General features: G+C 41.4%; 1 protein-coding gene across 2 annotated transcripts in view; it reads right to left on the bottom strand.

Annotated features, from left to right (window-relative positions):
* The window catches only part of LOC124427983 (zinc finger protein 628-like), a 29,169-nt gene extending 12,522 nt beyond the window's left edge, over positions 1–16,647 (bottom strand). The window contains exons 1-5 of one of the 2 annotated variants that reach the window (XM_046971487.1): positions 16,451–16,647; positions 7,743–8,051; positions 7,372–7,590; positions 5,892–6,109; positions 1,632–1,782 (exon numbers count right to left, since the gene is read on the bottom strand). In XM_046971487.1, coding sequence (XP_046827443.1) covers positions 1,632–1,782; positions 5,892–6,109; positions 7,372–7,590; positions 7,743–8,051; positions 16,451–16,562 — 1,009 coding nt within the window. In that variant the 5' untranslated portion in view covers positions 16,563–16,647. Of the gene's footprint in view, positions 1–1,631; positions 1,783–5,891; positions 6,110–7,371; positions 7,591–7,742; positions 8,052–13,750; positions 15,059–16,450 lie in introns of those variants that run through there. The other variant, XM_046971488.1, reaches the window with a different exon arrangement.
* Positions 16,648–17,549: the final 902 nt, after the last annotated feature.

Raw genomic sequence — 17,549 nt, 5'->3', positions numbered from 1 at the left:
AAGTCTGGGGTCATGCTCGAAGGGAGAGACTATGGTAATATGAAAAGTCTCGTTAGAAAGAAATTAGGAAGTCTAATGGGAAAGAAAAGAAGATGGGAAATGTATAAAAAGGGTCGCAGTCACAGGGTTGGATCCCACTTTCCATATAAAGAGAACAACTATCGACTTTACATACTCGACGTTACGTACTTGCTATTATACGCCGTATGCGTGATTCGCGAGCGTCTGCCAACGAGAGACTGACTACAAGTACAATGGTAATGTACTCTTGCGCTTGACGGCGAACGATGTATCCGTTTCCGGTCTTCGTTTCGGCGTTAACGTGCGCGATATGGTCTCGATGCCGGGGCGATGCTTGGGCGAACGCAAATCCCCAATGTCTCTTCTTCCTTGTCTCATCCTCTCTTTTTCCTTTTTGCCTTTTACCCCTTTTTCCTATCCCCTTTCCGCTGCATGTTACGACCGAGTAAACGCACGCGGCTCACCGTCTACCCAATTCCATTTGCGCGATAACGCGCACGAAACGGATCATTTCACCATTCGTTGCGGTGCGATGCGACGCGGTACAAAGCGAGGCTCCTTTCACTCATTCGCCGAAATCTTTTATCGAAACGAAATCCACGAACTTTCCATCTTTTAATTCCAATTGATAATAGCAATTAAAGGACAATCTTTCATTCGTTTGTGATTCGTTTATGTTTTTATATAATTCGCGCGCGGATCAATTAAAAGCGTTACTTTTTTTCAATCGAATTATTAATCGAGACGAACGTCGTACCGCATAAAATCGAACAGGTACCGAGACCTATATTAAAAATTAGTCCTATAAAGGCTACATTATTATTTCTACTCCGGTATTATTGGAAAAGACGATAAAGAGTATCCTTTTTCTCATTTCTTCCTTCGGTCGTGAAACGCACGAACTTATGTTGAAACATTTCGTCGAACGTACGGCAACAATAGGAACTCTGAATAATGTAACGTAATGGCAACAAGCGGGCTTCGTAAATAATTCGTAAACCGCTCTAGCGACTCGATCGTCTTGAACTTTGTCGTTGGGCTCGTGTCTACGACGCGCTGGGTACTTTGGATACCCCGAAAACAATGGAGCGATAAAAAGAGCGAAAATGGAGAAGCTCGTGCGATCGAACTCGAACGGTAACCAAGAACGGAGAATAATTTGCCTTGTCGCTTTTCTCTTGTTACGAACTGTTGGAATTATTAAATACAATGTGTGTGTGTGTGTGTGTGTGTGTGTGTGTGTGTGTGTGTGTGTGTGTGTGTGTTAGCGCGCGCGCGTCTGTGTGCACAAGCAAGTAAATATGCATCGAACAAAGTGGCAAGCTTTCGCAATGTTTTTATCCTACGATAGAAAAAGCTTTCCGTCTTTGATGTATATTAATTGAAAAATTATCCGTGACTCTTATCGGTAGATAAGTTTTCCTCTATAACGTTAATGCGTAATCGTCCATATTATGCACCTTCATTATTTATTCGTAATATAAATGGAATGTTGATTTTCATTCATTTCTCGAACCACTCTGGAACGTTAATCAATTTACTAGCTTGTATATGCGGATGAACACGCATGTGAGTGCGCGCGCGCGTACATCGGTATATAGAATACTCACCGGTGTGAATATATGTGTGTTTCTTCATGTCCGATTTTTGATGAAACCTCTTGCCGCAATATTGACAGGGGTAGGGTCTCGTGTCGGAGTGAATTAGAAGGTGAGTGCTGAGCGTGCTCGACCGTTTGAATGCCTTCCCGCATTGTTTGCACTGTAACAAGGATTTCGTGGTTTTTCGGGTTAATACTCGATTCTAAAAGTGTGACGTAAAACTTTTCTTTTTCTCTTCTTCCTTTTTACACACTCTCATAACCATAATCTACTACATATACATCAATTATTATTTATAAACGGAAATAGATATTATTACCTAAAAGGGATTAATAGAAAAATCTATGGCTTCGCATAACTGGGACAGGTGCCTTTGACACTTGTGACTCGGCGTACTTATTAAGCCAGAGAGAACAGGAACATTTGCGTGCCGAAATAACCATGTAATTATACTTTTGTCGATTCATCCCCTTATTGTTCTTATTTCAATTGAAGAAGAAATTAAGTGTCCGGACAGAATGAATTTCCGTTCTCTTTGTACTCTATTTCCTTCATTGCCACTTGTCGGATATCCGACAAATCCATTTTTTTGCATATATAGAGAAACCCAGTTTTATTTACACGTATGTATCTGCATATGCGTACGCATGTTTATACGTCTTGCTCGAAGAATAAAGCTTATATTAATTATGTTAATTTCGTCAAATCTTCCTTCTCTTTCACTTTTCCTCCTTCCCGCTTCTCCCGGTGTATTCATTCCTTCGGTAAAAAAAAGAAAAGGAAAAAAAGGAAAGAACGGACGAACGAATTTATAAAGTAAACGCAATAGAATAAAATAGTAAGTGAAAACTTTTGAGATTGTAAAATATAAACCGATCGAGTCCAAGAAGGGAAGAAGAGAAAGAGAAGGAAGGAGGCACCTTCTAGAGGGTCGGCCGCGCCGCGCCGGGACGTCCGACGCACCTGTGTGTTCATTTTATCTTCCACGACTCATTGTAGCGAAGGCGCCAGTCGTCACAATGCTACGCGCAACACGCGTGTCTCTTTCCGGACAATATATGTAAGTGACTAGGTATATGTAGGTTTCTGAGCGCCTGGATGGAATCGTACGTGATCGTAACCAACTTGAAATATAACTCCTGTATGCGCGTGCGTATCCCTTTGCCTTTCCAAATTCTCCTTTTTCTACAAGCTTTATTTCAATTTTCTTCCATTTAATCCTAAACGAAAAGGACGAATTTATGGATTGCCCTTTTAAAAATTCAACCTCCGAAACATCCGATATTTCGTTCCGATATCTATCGAACGTTAACCGCGTTTACGTTTCTCAGTAAAGCCGCGTCATTGGCTCAGCCCCTTTTGATCGCCCACCGCGCAAATACATTCTTTTCCCGCTTGGACGCGATTCCTTTCCTGCATCGTCGGATAATGCTCGAGTGAAACACCAAAACCCGTTCTCTCGCGCTGTTCCTGTGGGACGGGAGCGTTGTCGAACGTGAAATGACTCGTGAGGCAGGGGGACACATATGTATAACGATCGAGATCGTTGCTTTCATATGTGTGCCTCGGCGAGAGGGAGTAAATGAAAACAAAAAACAGAAAGAAACAAAAAAGAAACAAAAAGAAAAGCAAAAAGAAAAGAAAGAAAAGAAACACGAAATGTAAAAGAAAAAGTCGATAAAGCCGGTTCGATGAAAACCATCCGCCGAGTCTCGTCTTTGCTATTCACGTCCTTTAAAAGCCATTGTTTCTATCCTACGAATCCCTGAATCGCTTTCCGATTTATTACAAGATCCACTTGCTTCTCTGTAATAATCAGAGATCATTGTCAACTTTTGTTGCTTTTGTCGATTTGTTAAAGATTATTAACGTCCACATTAACCTTCTTTTGATTTTCTCCTTTCAATCGTAATCGCAAAACAATGGCAATTACAACGTGGAATGATAACGGAAAAGCGTACGGTATCGATAACGGTTGGACTGTTTTTTTCTTCTTTCGGAAGAAAAGGAAGGAAATAAATACTCCATTGCGACACCGCGGAGAGGAGAAACGGTCCGTCCCGTTTGTAGATCAGCGGCAAAGCTGGCGGGGAGAGGGGAACAGGATTAGAGAGGGAGAGAGAAAAAGAGATAGATAGAGAGAGAGAGAGAGAGAGAGAGAGAGAGAGAGAGAGAGAGAGAGAGAGAGAGAACGGAGGAAGGAAGAAGAAGGTAAGGGAGATCGTTAATAAGCACCGCGGCACTTCGTTCAAGAGTCGCAAAGGAAGCGATGGATTGTGGGAATGAAAGCGGGTAGGGAGTGGAGCACGCCATTGTAGTCACACGACACGAAAGTGTTCACTTCCGGTGGCGCTTCGAGACAAAAGGGAGACGTCCGCGAGCGTTACGAGATGCTGCTGCTGCTGCTGCTGCTGGTGCTGCTGCTGTTGTTGTTGCTGCTATTTGCTCGAGACTTTCGCCAACGATTGACATCGATACCTCTTTCGTCTGGAATTTCGATTTTAATTTCATTTCTTTTTCTTTCATTTTTTATCCCTTCTTCGTAGGATACGTGGACTAACGTGATCTCTCTTTCAATTTCGACTTTGATCTTTTGTAACGTAGAGTCAACAATTTTCTTAATCCAATTTCCATACGATGAAGAGCGGCAAAAGAGTTTATTCGGAAACACCACCCTTTTGTCGAGCGATAAGCGAGGTCGCGTTTCGTTCGCGAACCCGGTCGATCGGGAAAGGCCATCACACGGGTCGAGTTTGGAAAAGTAAAATCAGTCCTCCGAAATAAAAACAACGTGACGCGTCTGGCCCGCATATCCTAATATGTCCGCATTACAGTTACGCGTCGGACGTAAAACCACTGTCGAGAGAGTTCGTGAGCTCACATCGAATCGTGCGTAATTACGACGTAGCCTCTTGCCGATCACCGATACGTACGTATGTATATATATATATATATATATATATATATATATATATATATATACATATATATACACACATATATATATATATATATATATATATATACGTACGACGTACGTACACGTCAAAACATTTGACCCGTTTACTCGGCACCGACTCCTGGGGGGGTACTTATATACTTTCGCAGGAATTTCAGATCGCGTGACTCCTGAAATCAGCGTAATCAAAGACACGTAGTTTCTTCTTTCGCCACAAACGAAATCGCGGATTTCGAATAAGATGAGAAAGAGAAATAGAGGACGGAAGGAAGGAGAACTTTGGTAATTTTCTTCTTTCTATTTTCTCGTTAATCATAGATTTGCCCGTGTTTATCTTAAAAACTGTTAAAAAGTACATAATCACAATTAGTGTTTTTGCATTGCAATTAATTTTTCATTTTCGTGCAAAAGTGATCGAGTATAGGACACGTTTTGTGCCCACTTGAAAAGATGCCTTTAACAGAAGGGAGCTCACGCGCACAGGAGAAAATTTATTCGCGCGGCTTTGCAAATTGACCGTAAAAAGAATCAAGTACGGCGATTAACCTCGGCAAATCGGCGTTGCGACGGGAAGTCTTTATTTTTTTGCGGAGAACGCTCGACGTGGAAGATCGAGGGAGAGAGAGAGAGAGGTTACACTCGTACATACATACGTAATGCTACGCCGAAGCTCTTGATCGTCGAGTTCCGCAGTTGCTCTCGCAGAGAATCATGTGCCGCGTCGGATGGAAATCCAAGTTACTTTTTACGTTCGCGCGAAAGAAGAGCGCGCCGATAAAAGTGCCTCGGTCGAGCTCGTAAAATCGACTTCGTACGGTAAACCCACGCACGAGCCACCTAAAGGTGCACATTCGCTACAGAGAAAGAGGGAAGAGAGAGAGAGAAAGAGAGAGAACGCGCGTCTCTTTGTGCGTGTATATGCGTGCGCGCGCGCGCGCGTGTCGTGGAAGGTAACTTCGAGATTTCCAGGACCGATACCACTCGACTTCCTCGAAGGCCTATCGTCGATCTTTGCCGTTCGACGATTTGCTCTTCTCAGCGACTACGACGTTCATGTCGTTCGATCCGGAAAAAGTTAGGACATTTCGAAAATCAAATCCTGTTTGTCCTCATAATCGTCTACAAAAATATACCTCAAAGTGTATCCCTTTCTAATCGAGATGTGACTTTGAAAAGTAATCCACATATTTGAGTCACGTACATTTGTAGCTTTTTAATCTATACTTGTTTAGTAATTGGTTTAATAGCGCTCAATGAACTTTTCTTTTGTTACATAAGAAAAGGCATAGAAAGAGAAAACGGTCAATTACCTGAAAGCTTCTTTCGGACGACGATGGTGGAGTGAGGGGTGAATGGTGAATTTGCCTGTTGATTATAGAAGTCGCCAAAGGATTTCTAGAAGACGGTGCTTTCGTTTCTCTGGCCTCTCTTTCGCAAACTGATCCAGGTGACCAGATTTCATTTTTCCTGGTGATATTCGATGAGACGTCGTTTGGTTTTGTGCTAAGATTCAGAGGTACTTCTTCCTCTAAAACACGTGATGGAAATTGAGATTAGACGTAACCTTAACGTTACGATTAGCATACCGCGAGTATCCAAATCCTCCCTCCCCCCCCCCCCCCTCTCTCTCTCTCTCTCTCTCTCCGTTTAACCTAAACGTTTAAAGTCGTTACCAAAAAGAGCGCGCATTCGTTAGTAAAAATAGAATTATTACTTGATTACTACGCGTATGCGCGCTTACGTGATAATGCAATCTTTTACCAAAGAGTATCGTCCTTAACGAGTCACCAACAAGCGCGAAATTTGCCGTGCTTCGCATCGTATTTCCTCTTCTTCGTATTTACGTATAAGGAAAAAGTAGTAAGAAAGTATCGGTCGTTTATTCTTATCGAGTTGGATACTTAATTATTTGCTATTTTTCGCGGAGACACCGTAAACACGTTGCTAGGTCAGGCGCATTTTCTTCAAGAATTTTCAAGACGATCGCCACCGAAACGTGCTATCGAAATTGTACGGATTCTACTATGAATGAATCAAAATAGATAGATAAAAGACTAGATAGATAGATAGATACAGAGAGAGAGAGAGAGAGAGAGAGAGAGAGAGAGAGAGGGGGAGAGAGAGGAAAGAACGCAAATGAATTTAATTAGCCGGATTCGTGAAGATACTTGCAGTTCGACAAGATTGAATTCTACCGGAATGTTGACTTGGCTGTAATAGCAAAAAGAAGTATTCTATTTTTTATGCGATAAAACAGGCTCGAGTGAGACCATTTAGCAACCTAACATAAAGCGTAATAACGCTTCGTCAGCTTGAAGAGCATTATCGAAAATAATTGGTGACTTGTAAGAACCTCGTCTATGTACCTACTTAAATGCGTTCGATGAAAAATGACGCTTTTAACGGTAGCAGCTGCGCGATTAGCCTTTGTTTTAGCCTCTTTTGCCAATCGTATACGACCATTCGTCGCCATTTACGAGCTTACGTTTGTTACGGTATTGTCCTACTATATATCGTCTCGTTATCCGATTCCTCGTAATCACGCGACGATAGGTTGAACGATAGTTCGTCGTGACGTCAAAACTCTTAATTATTCCTATTTGAAACGGCCGTAGCAAAATTTCAAACGAAAAGGAAAAACAGACAAAGAAAAAAATACATTTCGAAATTCATGATTAGGAATTATTATGGAAACATCAGCTGGCACTGGTATATATAATATTTGTTGAAAAGGCAAACGAGTAATCAATAAACAATTGGCAAATAATAGAATGAATTGTAGTCTCTCACCGATTGCAGCTTTTTCCGCGGCGCATCTTGGCGAACCGGGTTTGACCGGGCTAAGAGGTTCCGGATGGATGGGCGAACAATTGGCGACCGGTGTCGTCTGCTGAGCTGGAATTCTTAACGGCGGTAGAAGGGAATGCGGCAACAGAAAGCCTACGTTTCGGGCCCACCAAGTGCTCCCGGACGTCGCGTAACCGCTGTACATCAGACCGCAACGCATCTCTAAAATAAAAATATCCTCTAAATCTTGAGAAATGTTCGGTAACTAACATGTCATAGTCCGAACAATCTCTTATTACTTTATAAACCGATCTACTCGTGGAAAAAGGAGGGAGGGGAGGGGGGGGGGGGAGAGAGAGAGAAGGGGGTCTTACCTCGCGCAGCTACGTTCGCGGCATGGGGTAAATTTTGTAGTCGTAGGTCCGAACCACCATATCCGGACACGAGAGTAAAGGCGCTGAAACGATCCGGAACAGGTACGCAGAAGCTAGAGGGAAGATTCGTAGAGGCAACGCTGCTCGCGCTACTGCCCGGAGCGCCTGGGCTCCAAGGAGAGGGTGGTAACGTCACATTGGGGCTACTGGGAGGCGATAGAGTGGCCGGAGGTGATAGAGCTCCCACCGGAACTCCTACAGGATCGCTGTGAAGTTCCGGTTTCATGTGCCAAGTTCGCGGTACCGCTTCTGAAATTTCACATGAATGCCATCAATTTTCTGCTAAAATGAAAATCCAAATTTTTCACTTCTCTCCTTAAAAAACAATTACCTGGCAAAGCTGGCCTGCAATTAATATTACCTCTTTAAACCGTCCGTAGTGTTTTTTATCGCAAACTGTAATTTCGGTCGATATTCCTACGACAAGTACTCACCTATTATATAATTGCATGCGACGAACGAGGATGATCTATCGAGTTGTTTCGTATTACGCGATCGTGCTCGCATTTATTTTACCTCTACCTCGTTGCCGATGATCTCTATGATTCCTCAACCTTCGACCATTTTTACTACTTTTACTACTCTTTTATACTCGCGGTAATGTCCGCCATTCACGCAGCTTTTATAATGGCTCGCGCATGAGCCACATTTACTGCCTAGAGATAGGAAAAGGAGCGATTTTAACGCTTTTTCCTATGGAAAAACTAATTAAAACGATATAAAATATGCAATAGCAACTGAAAAACGAGCAGAGCTCTTTATTTAGACCGAAGATCGTCTCTTCGTGCCGATCAACTTTGATATTAACAAGATATTTACCTATATACTTGTTACTTGCTACTTGATTACAATTGGCAATTTTTTTTTCAAAATTATTTTTCCCTTGAAATCGAGCCAATACTTATCCCTCTGACTTACGACGAGCAGTGGATAAGGTACTGACCAAAGAAGCGGGTAGAAGCGAATGCGTGACGTCACGCATGATAAATTGACGGAAGACAATCAAACTGGGCTATCTTCTCTGGGAAGAAGCACCGAAACGTTGCTCGATACCCGAGCCGGTTAATGATAGTCGAACGTTCGAAAACCGGTATTGGATACGTACGATGACACGAGCCCCGGCAAGTAGATGTACGTACGCACGTACACGCGTGCGATCGTTGATTCCGCGCAACCCGAAAAATTCAAGTTCGGTAATATCTGGAACGGTAGTAATTATCGATAATTCGAATATCTTCTCGAGGAAGAAGTGTCAGCGAAACGGAGAGGGAGCCAAGAGAAAGTGGCGCTCGGAAAGTGAACGAGGGAAGGTACTTGTCGGCTCCGCTTAAACGTACTACTCGGCGGCGGCGCCCTACCGATATAATAACATATATATATATATATTATTATAGAGCTTTTAATATAATCCACTCTCACGAGTGATCCTCCGGCCGCTCTATTGGAATTCGACCGACCTATATGAGCAAGTGGAAAAATCGGCTGCGCGCTCAGATTTACGATGCATCACGTTCGTTGTTAATCCAATCCCAATTTAAAGTTGTAATTGAACGCGTACGAACGCTCGTCGCGTCGCCATCCGAGAACGAGTCCTCTCGGAGCTTTCCCTCGGCCACCATGCAAGTTCCTTCGTTCCTGGGAAGCGATATAAGACCTGTCATTGATACTACGATATAAATCGATCGATATCTTTTTCTCCAAAGGATGATGTTGTACGTCGGAAGGATTAATTAGGTGGAGTTAGTTAGATGGAGTTTGGGCCGTCTTTTCGAATCTAAGAGAAAGATCCATAAGAGATATACGACGAATGGTTTACTTTATAATGATATAAAAAATGTCTACGCACGTAAGAGCTCGCGCGTCGCTAATTCTTTTCTTCTTCTTTTCTCTTCTCTACTCTTCTCTTCTTTTTACACTACCGAAGTCTATTGAAGTCCAAATCTTACACCATGCGTTCTTCAGTTTGCCATCATTTTCAAACGCTTTTGCCCTGACAATGCCGGTTAACATTTTTTAAATCTAAGCGTCTTACGTCAATCTCAAAGAGTTGTCTCTGAGTATTAGCAAAACTATTATTTTTTTTTTGCTATGAAAAATCGGAATAATAAGACCAACTTGGCGACAGGTGGGATTATTTATCCCGTAAACACTCGTTGTAAAAAAAACGCAAATTTGACTATTTATGGTCGACGACAATTAAGAAGAGTTTAAAAAATACTCTTCTCGTGTGTTTAATATTGTACGCAGTGCTTGGACATATAAATATTTTCCATTTGAAAGAAAGACGAACGAGCGAATGTATTGTTTTCTCCTGAAAGATATCAAACTGGTAGAATATGTATTTAGCATAAATCGGATGACGGCGATTAAACGAGAAGTATGGTATTTAAACGTTGCTCGATGCGTCAACGGTTCTCGCGTATCTACCCCATTGGCACAGTCGGTCGAAAACAAGGCGACACGTAAGTACTCGCTATATCGGCCAAAGAGCGAAATGAATTATATATGTCGCATGGTGTGCGTGCACATCCTGTATCGTCCTGGCTGACTCGTCGGGAGACGAGATTCTAATCTTGGGTCGACCAGGCGTGATTGCTCGACGAGTGAGAGAGCGTAATAAAAGCAAGTGAATACATACGTTTCACGTGCGTGCGTGCGTGCGTGGGTGCGTGCGTGCGTGCGTGCATGCGTGCGGGCGGGCGAGCGGGCGGGCGAGCGGACGGACAGGCGTCCGTGCGGACGACAACTCTCGAGTTCTCCTAGGGTTGCGTCGTGATCGTAACTATGTAAAAAAAAGCGATCTCGAGAATTTTCATTATTCTCTATCTCTGCACAGGAACTTGCTCGTATGTTCGTCGTTTTTATAAATAAAACTAGGCGAATCGTCCGTAATAAACGATTTTTATGATTAACGGGTACCGACGGGAAAGTCTCGCGTGCAAGACGAGATCTATGACGTTTCATGTGATTCCGGAATATATTTAAAATACTGACGTTCGAGATGATAGGTATCGTGAGCGTGCTCACGTTCAAACCGAGTTACTCGTTTAACGGAGACAATAACGTTCGTTCGACGCTTTTATGTGCTTCGCGATTTCTAATCGAATGAAGTTTCAAATTTGAAAAAAGGAAAAAATATATATATATATATATATATATATATATATGTACTTGCATACGTATGTATGCCTAAGTATTATATAACGCGAGTCGAATAACAAAGATAGTTTCAAAGATGTCGTCGCATTCTATATACGAATAAAAGAGATTTATGCACTTTCCCTTTTTGTTCAATTATTTTTAAGTATTTATGTTCGTAAGTATTTAGGTAAGCGAAGAAGGAAGGCGAAGGCAAGAATGAATGTGGTCAATTTCAAGGACTAATTAGACTAAAATATTCAACTAGTTAATTCTCTGTGATTACGTCGCGTCGCGTCGCGTCGTTTAGAACGGTCTGATAGCGAAACGTCGTAAAGAGTCGTCTTTTGGTTGTCTTCTCTTCTTGAAGATTCTCCAATGTAAGAGGGACGTGAACAATGAAAGAAAGATAACGCTCGAAATATCAAAACATATTCCCTTTCTGGACATTGTCGAACAACTTTTCTAATCAACAAGGATGAATTTAATTATCGTCAATTCAACGGATATACATACGTACATACATACATACAACATACATACATATATATGTATGCATATAATCTCCTTAAAAAGATTCTTTAACCTCGTTCCAAACAACTGGCTTGAAAAGATACTTGTATTGACCCCATCGTGATTCAAATTTTTCATACATGCATGTATATATATATATATATATATTTGAATTTCTTTCTTATCTTCCCGATTATTCGCGATCTGCGTAATTTGTTTGAATTCGATCTTTTCACATTTGGAAGATTTCCTTTGTTATTTTTTGCAAGCCCTGTTTCACTAATTATCATAAGACTCGCGACGAGTGTTACTACCTTGCGATAATATCTGTTTTGCGAGAGTGTTATGGCAACGATTATCATCGTCGCTGTCATACGACATCCAATGCGATATTTACGCAATCGCAATTATTAATCCGCCGACTGAGCATGTTACAAGTGTTTATATATAACTCAATTACGGTTTACAAATAATTACTACGTCGGAAAAATTGTAACAACTGATCAAACACATCAGTATCTGCATAGTTGTAAATGATCGAGCATGATCGAGAAGAAAAATAATAAGACTTTCAAGGTTTCCACGATAACAATCGTCTTCTCGGCCCTTTTATTCGTTTAATTTCATTCGAAAATTAATTCTAATCGCAATTCAATATCATCACGTCGAATAAATCTGTAAAGATTTGCGCTTAACATTCTTGCATAAAACATAGCCCGATAAAATGGCAATTACGAGTCGTCGATTGGTTTGCATAGATAAAGTGTTTAATTAATACAACTCTTGCATTGTTATTACCGGATATGCTAATTATTTATGAGATTAAAAACACATACACTTTGCCCATTGCGATGTTGCTGGCGCGAAAAGTATATAACACAGGTAAGTACCTACAGAGATATCATACGAGCGGATTTCATCGTTCATGAACCATTGAAAATTTTAATGTAACTTATTATAATTGTTATTATCATTCATTCTGTCGCACGCTACAACCTTCCGACGTTTTTTGCTCTTGCATAATGTACAGTACAAACGCGATAAAGTCTCGCTCGAAGAGAGAAAGAGAGAAAAGTGTGTTCGTTCCATATTGAATATTTCGAAATCGTCGATTAACGGCTAATAGAGAATCCGTGATCAAGTACTTCTAACAAGTACTTGATACTTGACCAATTGCGAGAGAAAAAACAAAGATGTGAATCAAAGTATGTACGCGCACTTACGTAGCTAGCTAGCTCGTCCCATACTTAAGTACGTGTGCACTTTCTTAAGTAAACTCATTTCGATTGGCACGAGTTCGAAGAAAGGGGGGAGAACAAAAATTAAACTTGGAACAAAAATCTGGTTGAAGGAGAATGTATCGCGGTTAAAAAATCGACAAAAGCGACGTGTGGCTCCGAGTGAAAAAAAGAAAAAAAAAAAAGAAAAGAAAAAAAAAACGGAAACGTCCTCGATAAATGGTAATAACGAAACGATTGCGTTATCTGTCCAATGAATATTCATGAAAATCTCGAAATAATCATGAATCGACTGCGATTGATAGGAACGTATTGACATTGCGACGTCGTTAATAGCCCGAAATGTGTGTACTCAAGTGTTTTCGATCGTTTTTCGATTTTAGGATAATTCTTCGGTGGAGTTACGAGTACACGGAAGAATCGTGATATCGAGAAAGCAGAAACCAACGGCACGATGAAACGATACGTATGATACCTTCGAAGGAATGAATTTTTCGAACAAATCTATCTTGTCGCATAATCCGAATATTCTTTATCACATCCAACCTATAAGAATATATACGAAAGCGAGCTATGCTAAACATTACCAATTGGCGATGACTTGCTTTCCAAACATATATATAATTTTATCCGATAATTATCTCAATAATTATTGCCTATCACGTGACTCTTGAAAAAGTCGGGTTTTTCTTTACATAGTATTCTTTTTTTTTTTTTTCTTTTTTTTTTTTTTAATATTCTCTTAGACCGTCGTGCTTTGTTCCCTACGAAAGATAACTCGATATCATTATTTCTTTTTTTTTCTTTTCCTTTTTTTCTATCTAAACAAGTGACAAATTTACGATGAAGAAGTATAGAAAAAAATCTCATTTAGAGTACGCAGCAATATAATAATCAGAAAGAAATCTATTTTCGTAATAAAACCTTAATATCGTTCTCTACTAAATGTGCAAAGATTTAAATGCAACCACGACATTTGAACCACTATCATTTCTTCACTAGCTGTTTCATTATTATTCATTTGAACTGCATTATCGCTCATAGACGTTCATTACTCACCACACATCACGTTCCTAATCGCAATCTCAACGGCAGCGGCAGCGGCAACGGGATCAGGGCTATTTCTCTCCACTCATGTATAAACGTTGAACGTTCGTCCAACTTTTGGCTCGCACTCTCTCAGAAAACTCGTAGAAACTGTGTTTCCAATGAGCGTGTAAGAGCAGACTTTATCGAATATCCTTTATTCTTTGCGTTCCTTTCCTCCGGAGAGAAGCGAGATTCTATAGAGTGTTACCACGTGGTTGACCCAGGTCGGGCAAATTTGTCCGGTCGATCGGGATTGATTCGACGAACCAAGTCGAAAAGGTATAGCGAACAAACACCAAAATTATACCATCGAGTGTCGCTTTACTATGTCGCTAAAGGTGCGGCAAAGAAAGCGAGAGAAAGATGTACAAATTTTAAATGAAAAAATGCCAAATTTTCTTTCTATTTCTTCCTCTCTCTCTCTCTCTCTCTCTCTCTCTCTCTCTCTCTTTCTCTCTCCCCCTTTCTTTTTTCTTTACTCGCCACCCGGTGTCGTCCGCGTGCGCAAGGTCTTGGAGTGTCCTGGCTAAGAGCAGGACCCTGACTGACCCCGGTGTAGTCGCGGAGGGTACGAACGGTCTCGCGTAGTGGCGTGCGCGCCGTGTTGTCGGCCCACCGCGCCGGTAGCTTCCCCTTACCTGGTCGGGTTTCTCTCTTCTCACCTGCGCGCCCGTGCGTGCCTTCATGCGTGTGTACACATATAGATACGTAGACATATAAGCGAATGCTACACGAGTTATCCAAAGACCACGCCTACCACTCCACTACGAGCTTCTCAACGGGACGAGACTTGTAGTAGAGGGGCAGAAAATGTTTCTGTGTGGATGCATCAACGTTTCAGTCGTGTGCGATTAAATGAGTCTCCCTAAACTCGTGCGAAGAGAGAGAGAGAGAGAGAGAGAGAGAGAGAGAGAGAGAGAGAGAGAGAGAAAATGTATCATCGCCTACCCAAGTCCCCAGGATCATTTTCTCAGCGTTCGTGCCAGGAAAGAAGCTGCTCATTCGATGGATCGAAAAGATTCCGCGAATCATTCTAATTTTTTTTTTTTTTCTAGGAGTCCTACTTCCAAGCAAGGGTTGGGATATATTCGTATTTATCTTAATTCAAAATATTTTTTTTTCCTTTCAACATCGTCGAAGAACCTAAGTAAGTTAATACTTTTGTTTGTCGGCCGTTCTTTCGATAATACATACACCTATCTATCTATTATGTACTCTCACTCTTTAGCGAATATCGCGAGAAAGAAATAAGAGATTAGAAATATCAAATTAGTCGAAGGTGAATTTAACGTGATTTAGGATGTTGACCTTAGAGATTATTCATTTTACTCTTTTACTTTTCTTCAAGACTCGCAAGAGAAATTGATTTCGTTTCTAAAGAGGCGGTTGAAAGATGAACGTAATCTTGATGATTAATCTGCTCTGTCGTTTGCGTTAATCGCTTCTTGGTAGGTATTGATTGATTCGAGACGGTATGCAATGACCGTTCAATTACGTTTCAAAAATAACGTAGCGACGGAAGCAAGCACTTGAGAGAGCGTCGACTCATCGAGATTCATCTTGAGCTCTCAATCGACGATATTATGTCGAAGAGAGATATCTCCGGACGGTTAGGGAGATCGAAATCGTGAACGCCGCTGGTAAAAGCCGATCATCGCGGGCAAACGGTTGTCGGTCACTCTTGCTTATTACTTAATAACGCTCTACGGTCATTTCTTTGGACGAAACGATTGAATTGTTCCATCGACTGTTCGATTCCTAAATAACATTCGTAAATTTCGCGAATGCATCTCTATAGCGTAGGTTGATAAAATGGTTGATGAAGGAAAGAGACAAAAAGAAATGAACAAAAAAAAAAAAAAAAAAGAAAGAAAGAAGAAAAAAAGAAGAAAAAGACAAAAATTGGAAAGAACTTGTGGCGGATCTATCGGAGAGTTCGCGCATCCATCTTGAATACATTTCATCTCGCGAAGCTGATCGGCCCACTAGGCCAATGAGCACGAGCACGAGGCTTTAGAGAGTCTCCGACAGTGCGCGCGCACTCTAGATCCGCGAGCAGATTTGATTCGGTGCGGCGCGGCGGCGCGAGAAGTAGGAGAGACCAAGTAGGAGTGCGTCGGCGCCGCAACGCACAGCGAAAGAACCGCAGAGACAAGGCCACCTCCCCGTTACCGGACCGCCTAGTTTTAGATTTAGATCCCACCTTCCTTCGATCGAGCTCCCCTCGTATATATCTTCTCGCCTATACTTAATACCAACACTTACGAAGTATATAAGCAGTCCATTTATTACAATACCACCAGGTAGGTAAGTATTTAATTGTTCGCATACGTACGAACGATCAACGGTCCACCTATTCGAATGGTGCATATTACGTTGGTCCTATTATCGAATTTCATTCGAATTAAATTATAATTCGAATTAACATCTCGGTACGTTACTCGATCTGTACTTCGCTCGACATTGAACACAGGTATATATTTAGAAAAGATTTTCTTACACCGATCATCGATCATTGATTTTGCCATTGAAAATTAGCTAATGGTATTATTTGTACGGCCTCGTAAGAAAAGTCGTGATCGTTATTCGCTGGACGAAGATATACACGCCAGAAGCAGTAGCTACACACTCGGACGTAGCCGACACAATACAATACACCGACGAAATTACCATCGCAATGGGACGAGCTGTTGGAAAACTGGGTGAAACAGCTGTGCGAACAATACTCGCGTATAGCTGAGCTCTTTTTCTTGCCCTCTTCCAGCCGTCCAGTATTGCTCATGGTCTAACTCGTTTCATCTGGCTTCTTTCTTCTTCTTCTTCTTCTTCTTCTTCTTCCTCTTCTTCTTCTTCTTCTTCTTCTTCCTCTTCTTCTTCTTCTTCTTCTTCTCCACCACCTCCCCCTCCTCCTTCTTCTCTCCTTCTTCCTGTCCTCCTTCTTTTCTTCTTCTTCTTCTTCTTCTTCTTCTTCTTCTTCTTCTTCCTTTTTCAACTCCTTCTTCGAGGTTACTTTACATCGAGGTTACGCGATCCATATGTGTGTAGTTATAGAAGCACTGCAGGTGCACTTACCTACCTGCTGGCCTCGCTTATACTTCATCGTTGACGACAACGGCGACGACAACGTTCGTAAATGATTACGCAAGTTTCACTTATCAAAACTTACCAGGTTGGTTGGTGCTGCCGCATCGTTATCGTTCGATGAAAAAAAGTGCTTATACGTCCGATTGGGATTTGTCAAAGGCCCTTATTGCTTTTCTTAGAAAAAGATTTATTGGAATCGAACAAAATCAATGGCATAAAATTAGCTCTAAATGGAGGCGCCTTACGAAAGAAAAAAAGAACGTTCGGTGTTAACCTTTAAAACGTTCTAATCTAACGTTATGTAAATCATGGTTATCGGTGTTTTTCACATGACGCTTTGAGGTCTTTAACGGACTAAATCAAAGATTTGCGATAATCTTCGTTGCGTTGCGTTGCGTTGCGTCGCCTCAGGTCGCTTCTACAATAAGTGAGTCGTTTCACGCGAGGTAGACGATAAAAGTATGCTCGTCCGTGCGGATCCCTTACTAATAGGAAAGAATTTGCCTCTTTCGAACATCTTGCAAAGACTGTTATTACGTGCACAAAGTCGTTGTATCGTCTAATTATCTACACACACACACACACACACACACATATATGTATATTTATCTATATGTATCTATTAATTGAAATTGTTTAACATCGTTTCTTTCACTGTCCTACGTCGGAGAACCATAAACTATCT

The sequence above is a fragment of the Vespa crabro genome, chromosome 11, assembly GCF_910589235.1.
Source record: "Vespa crabro chromosome 11, iyVesCrab1.2, whole genome shotgun sequence".
NCBI classification, from domain to species: domain Eukaryota; kingdom Metazoa; phylum Arthropoda; class Insecta; order Hymenoptera; family Vespidae; genus Vespa; species Vespa crabro.
The sequence above is the reverse complement of the archived record's forward strand: the minus strand, read 5'-3'. Positions and strand labels throughout refer to the sequence as shown.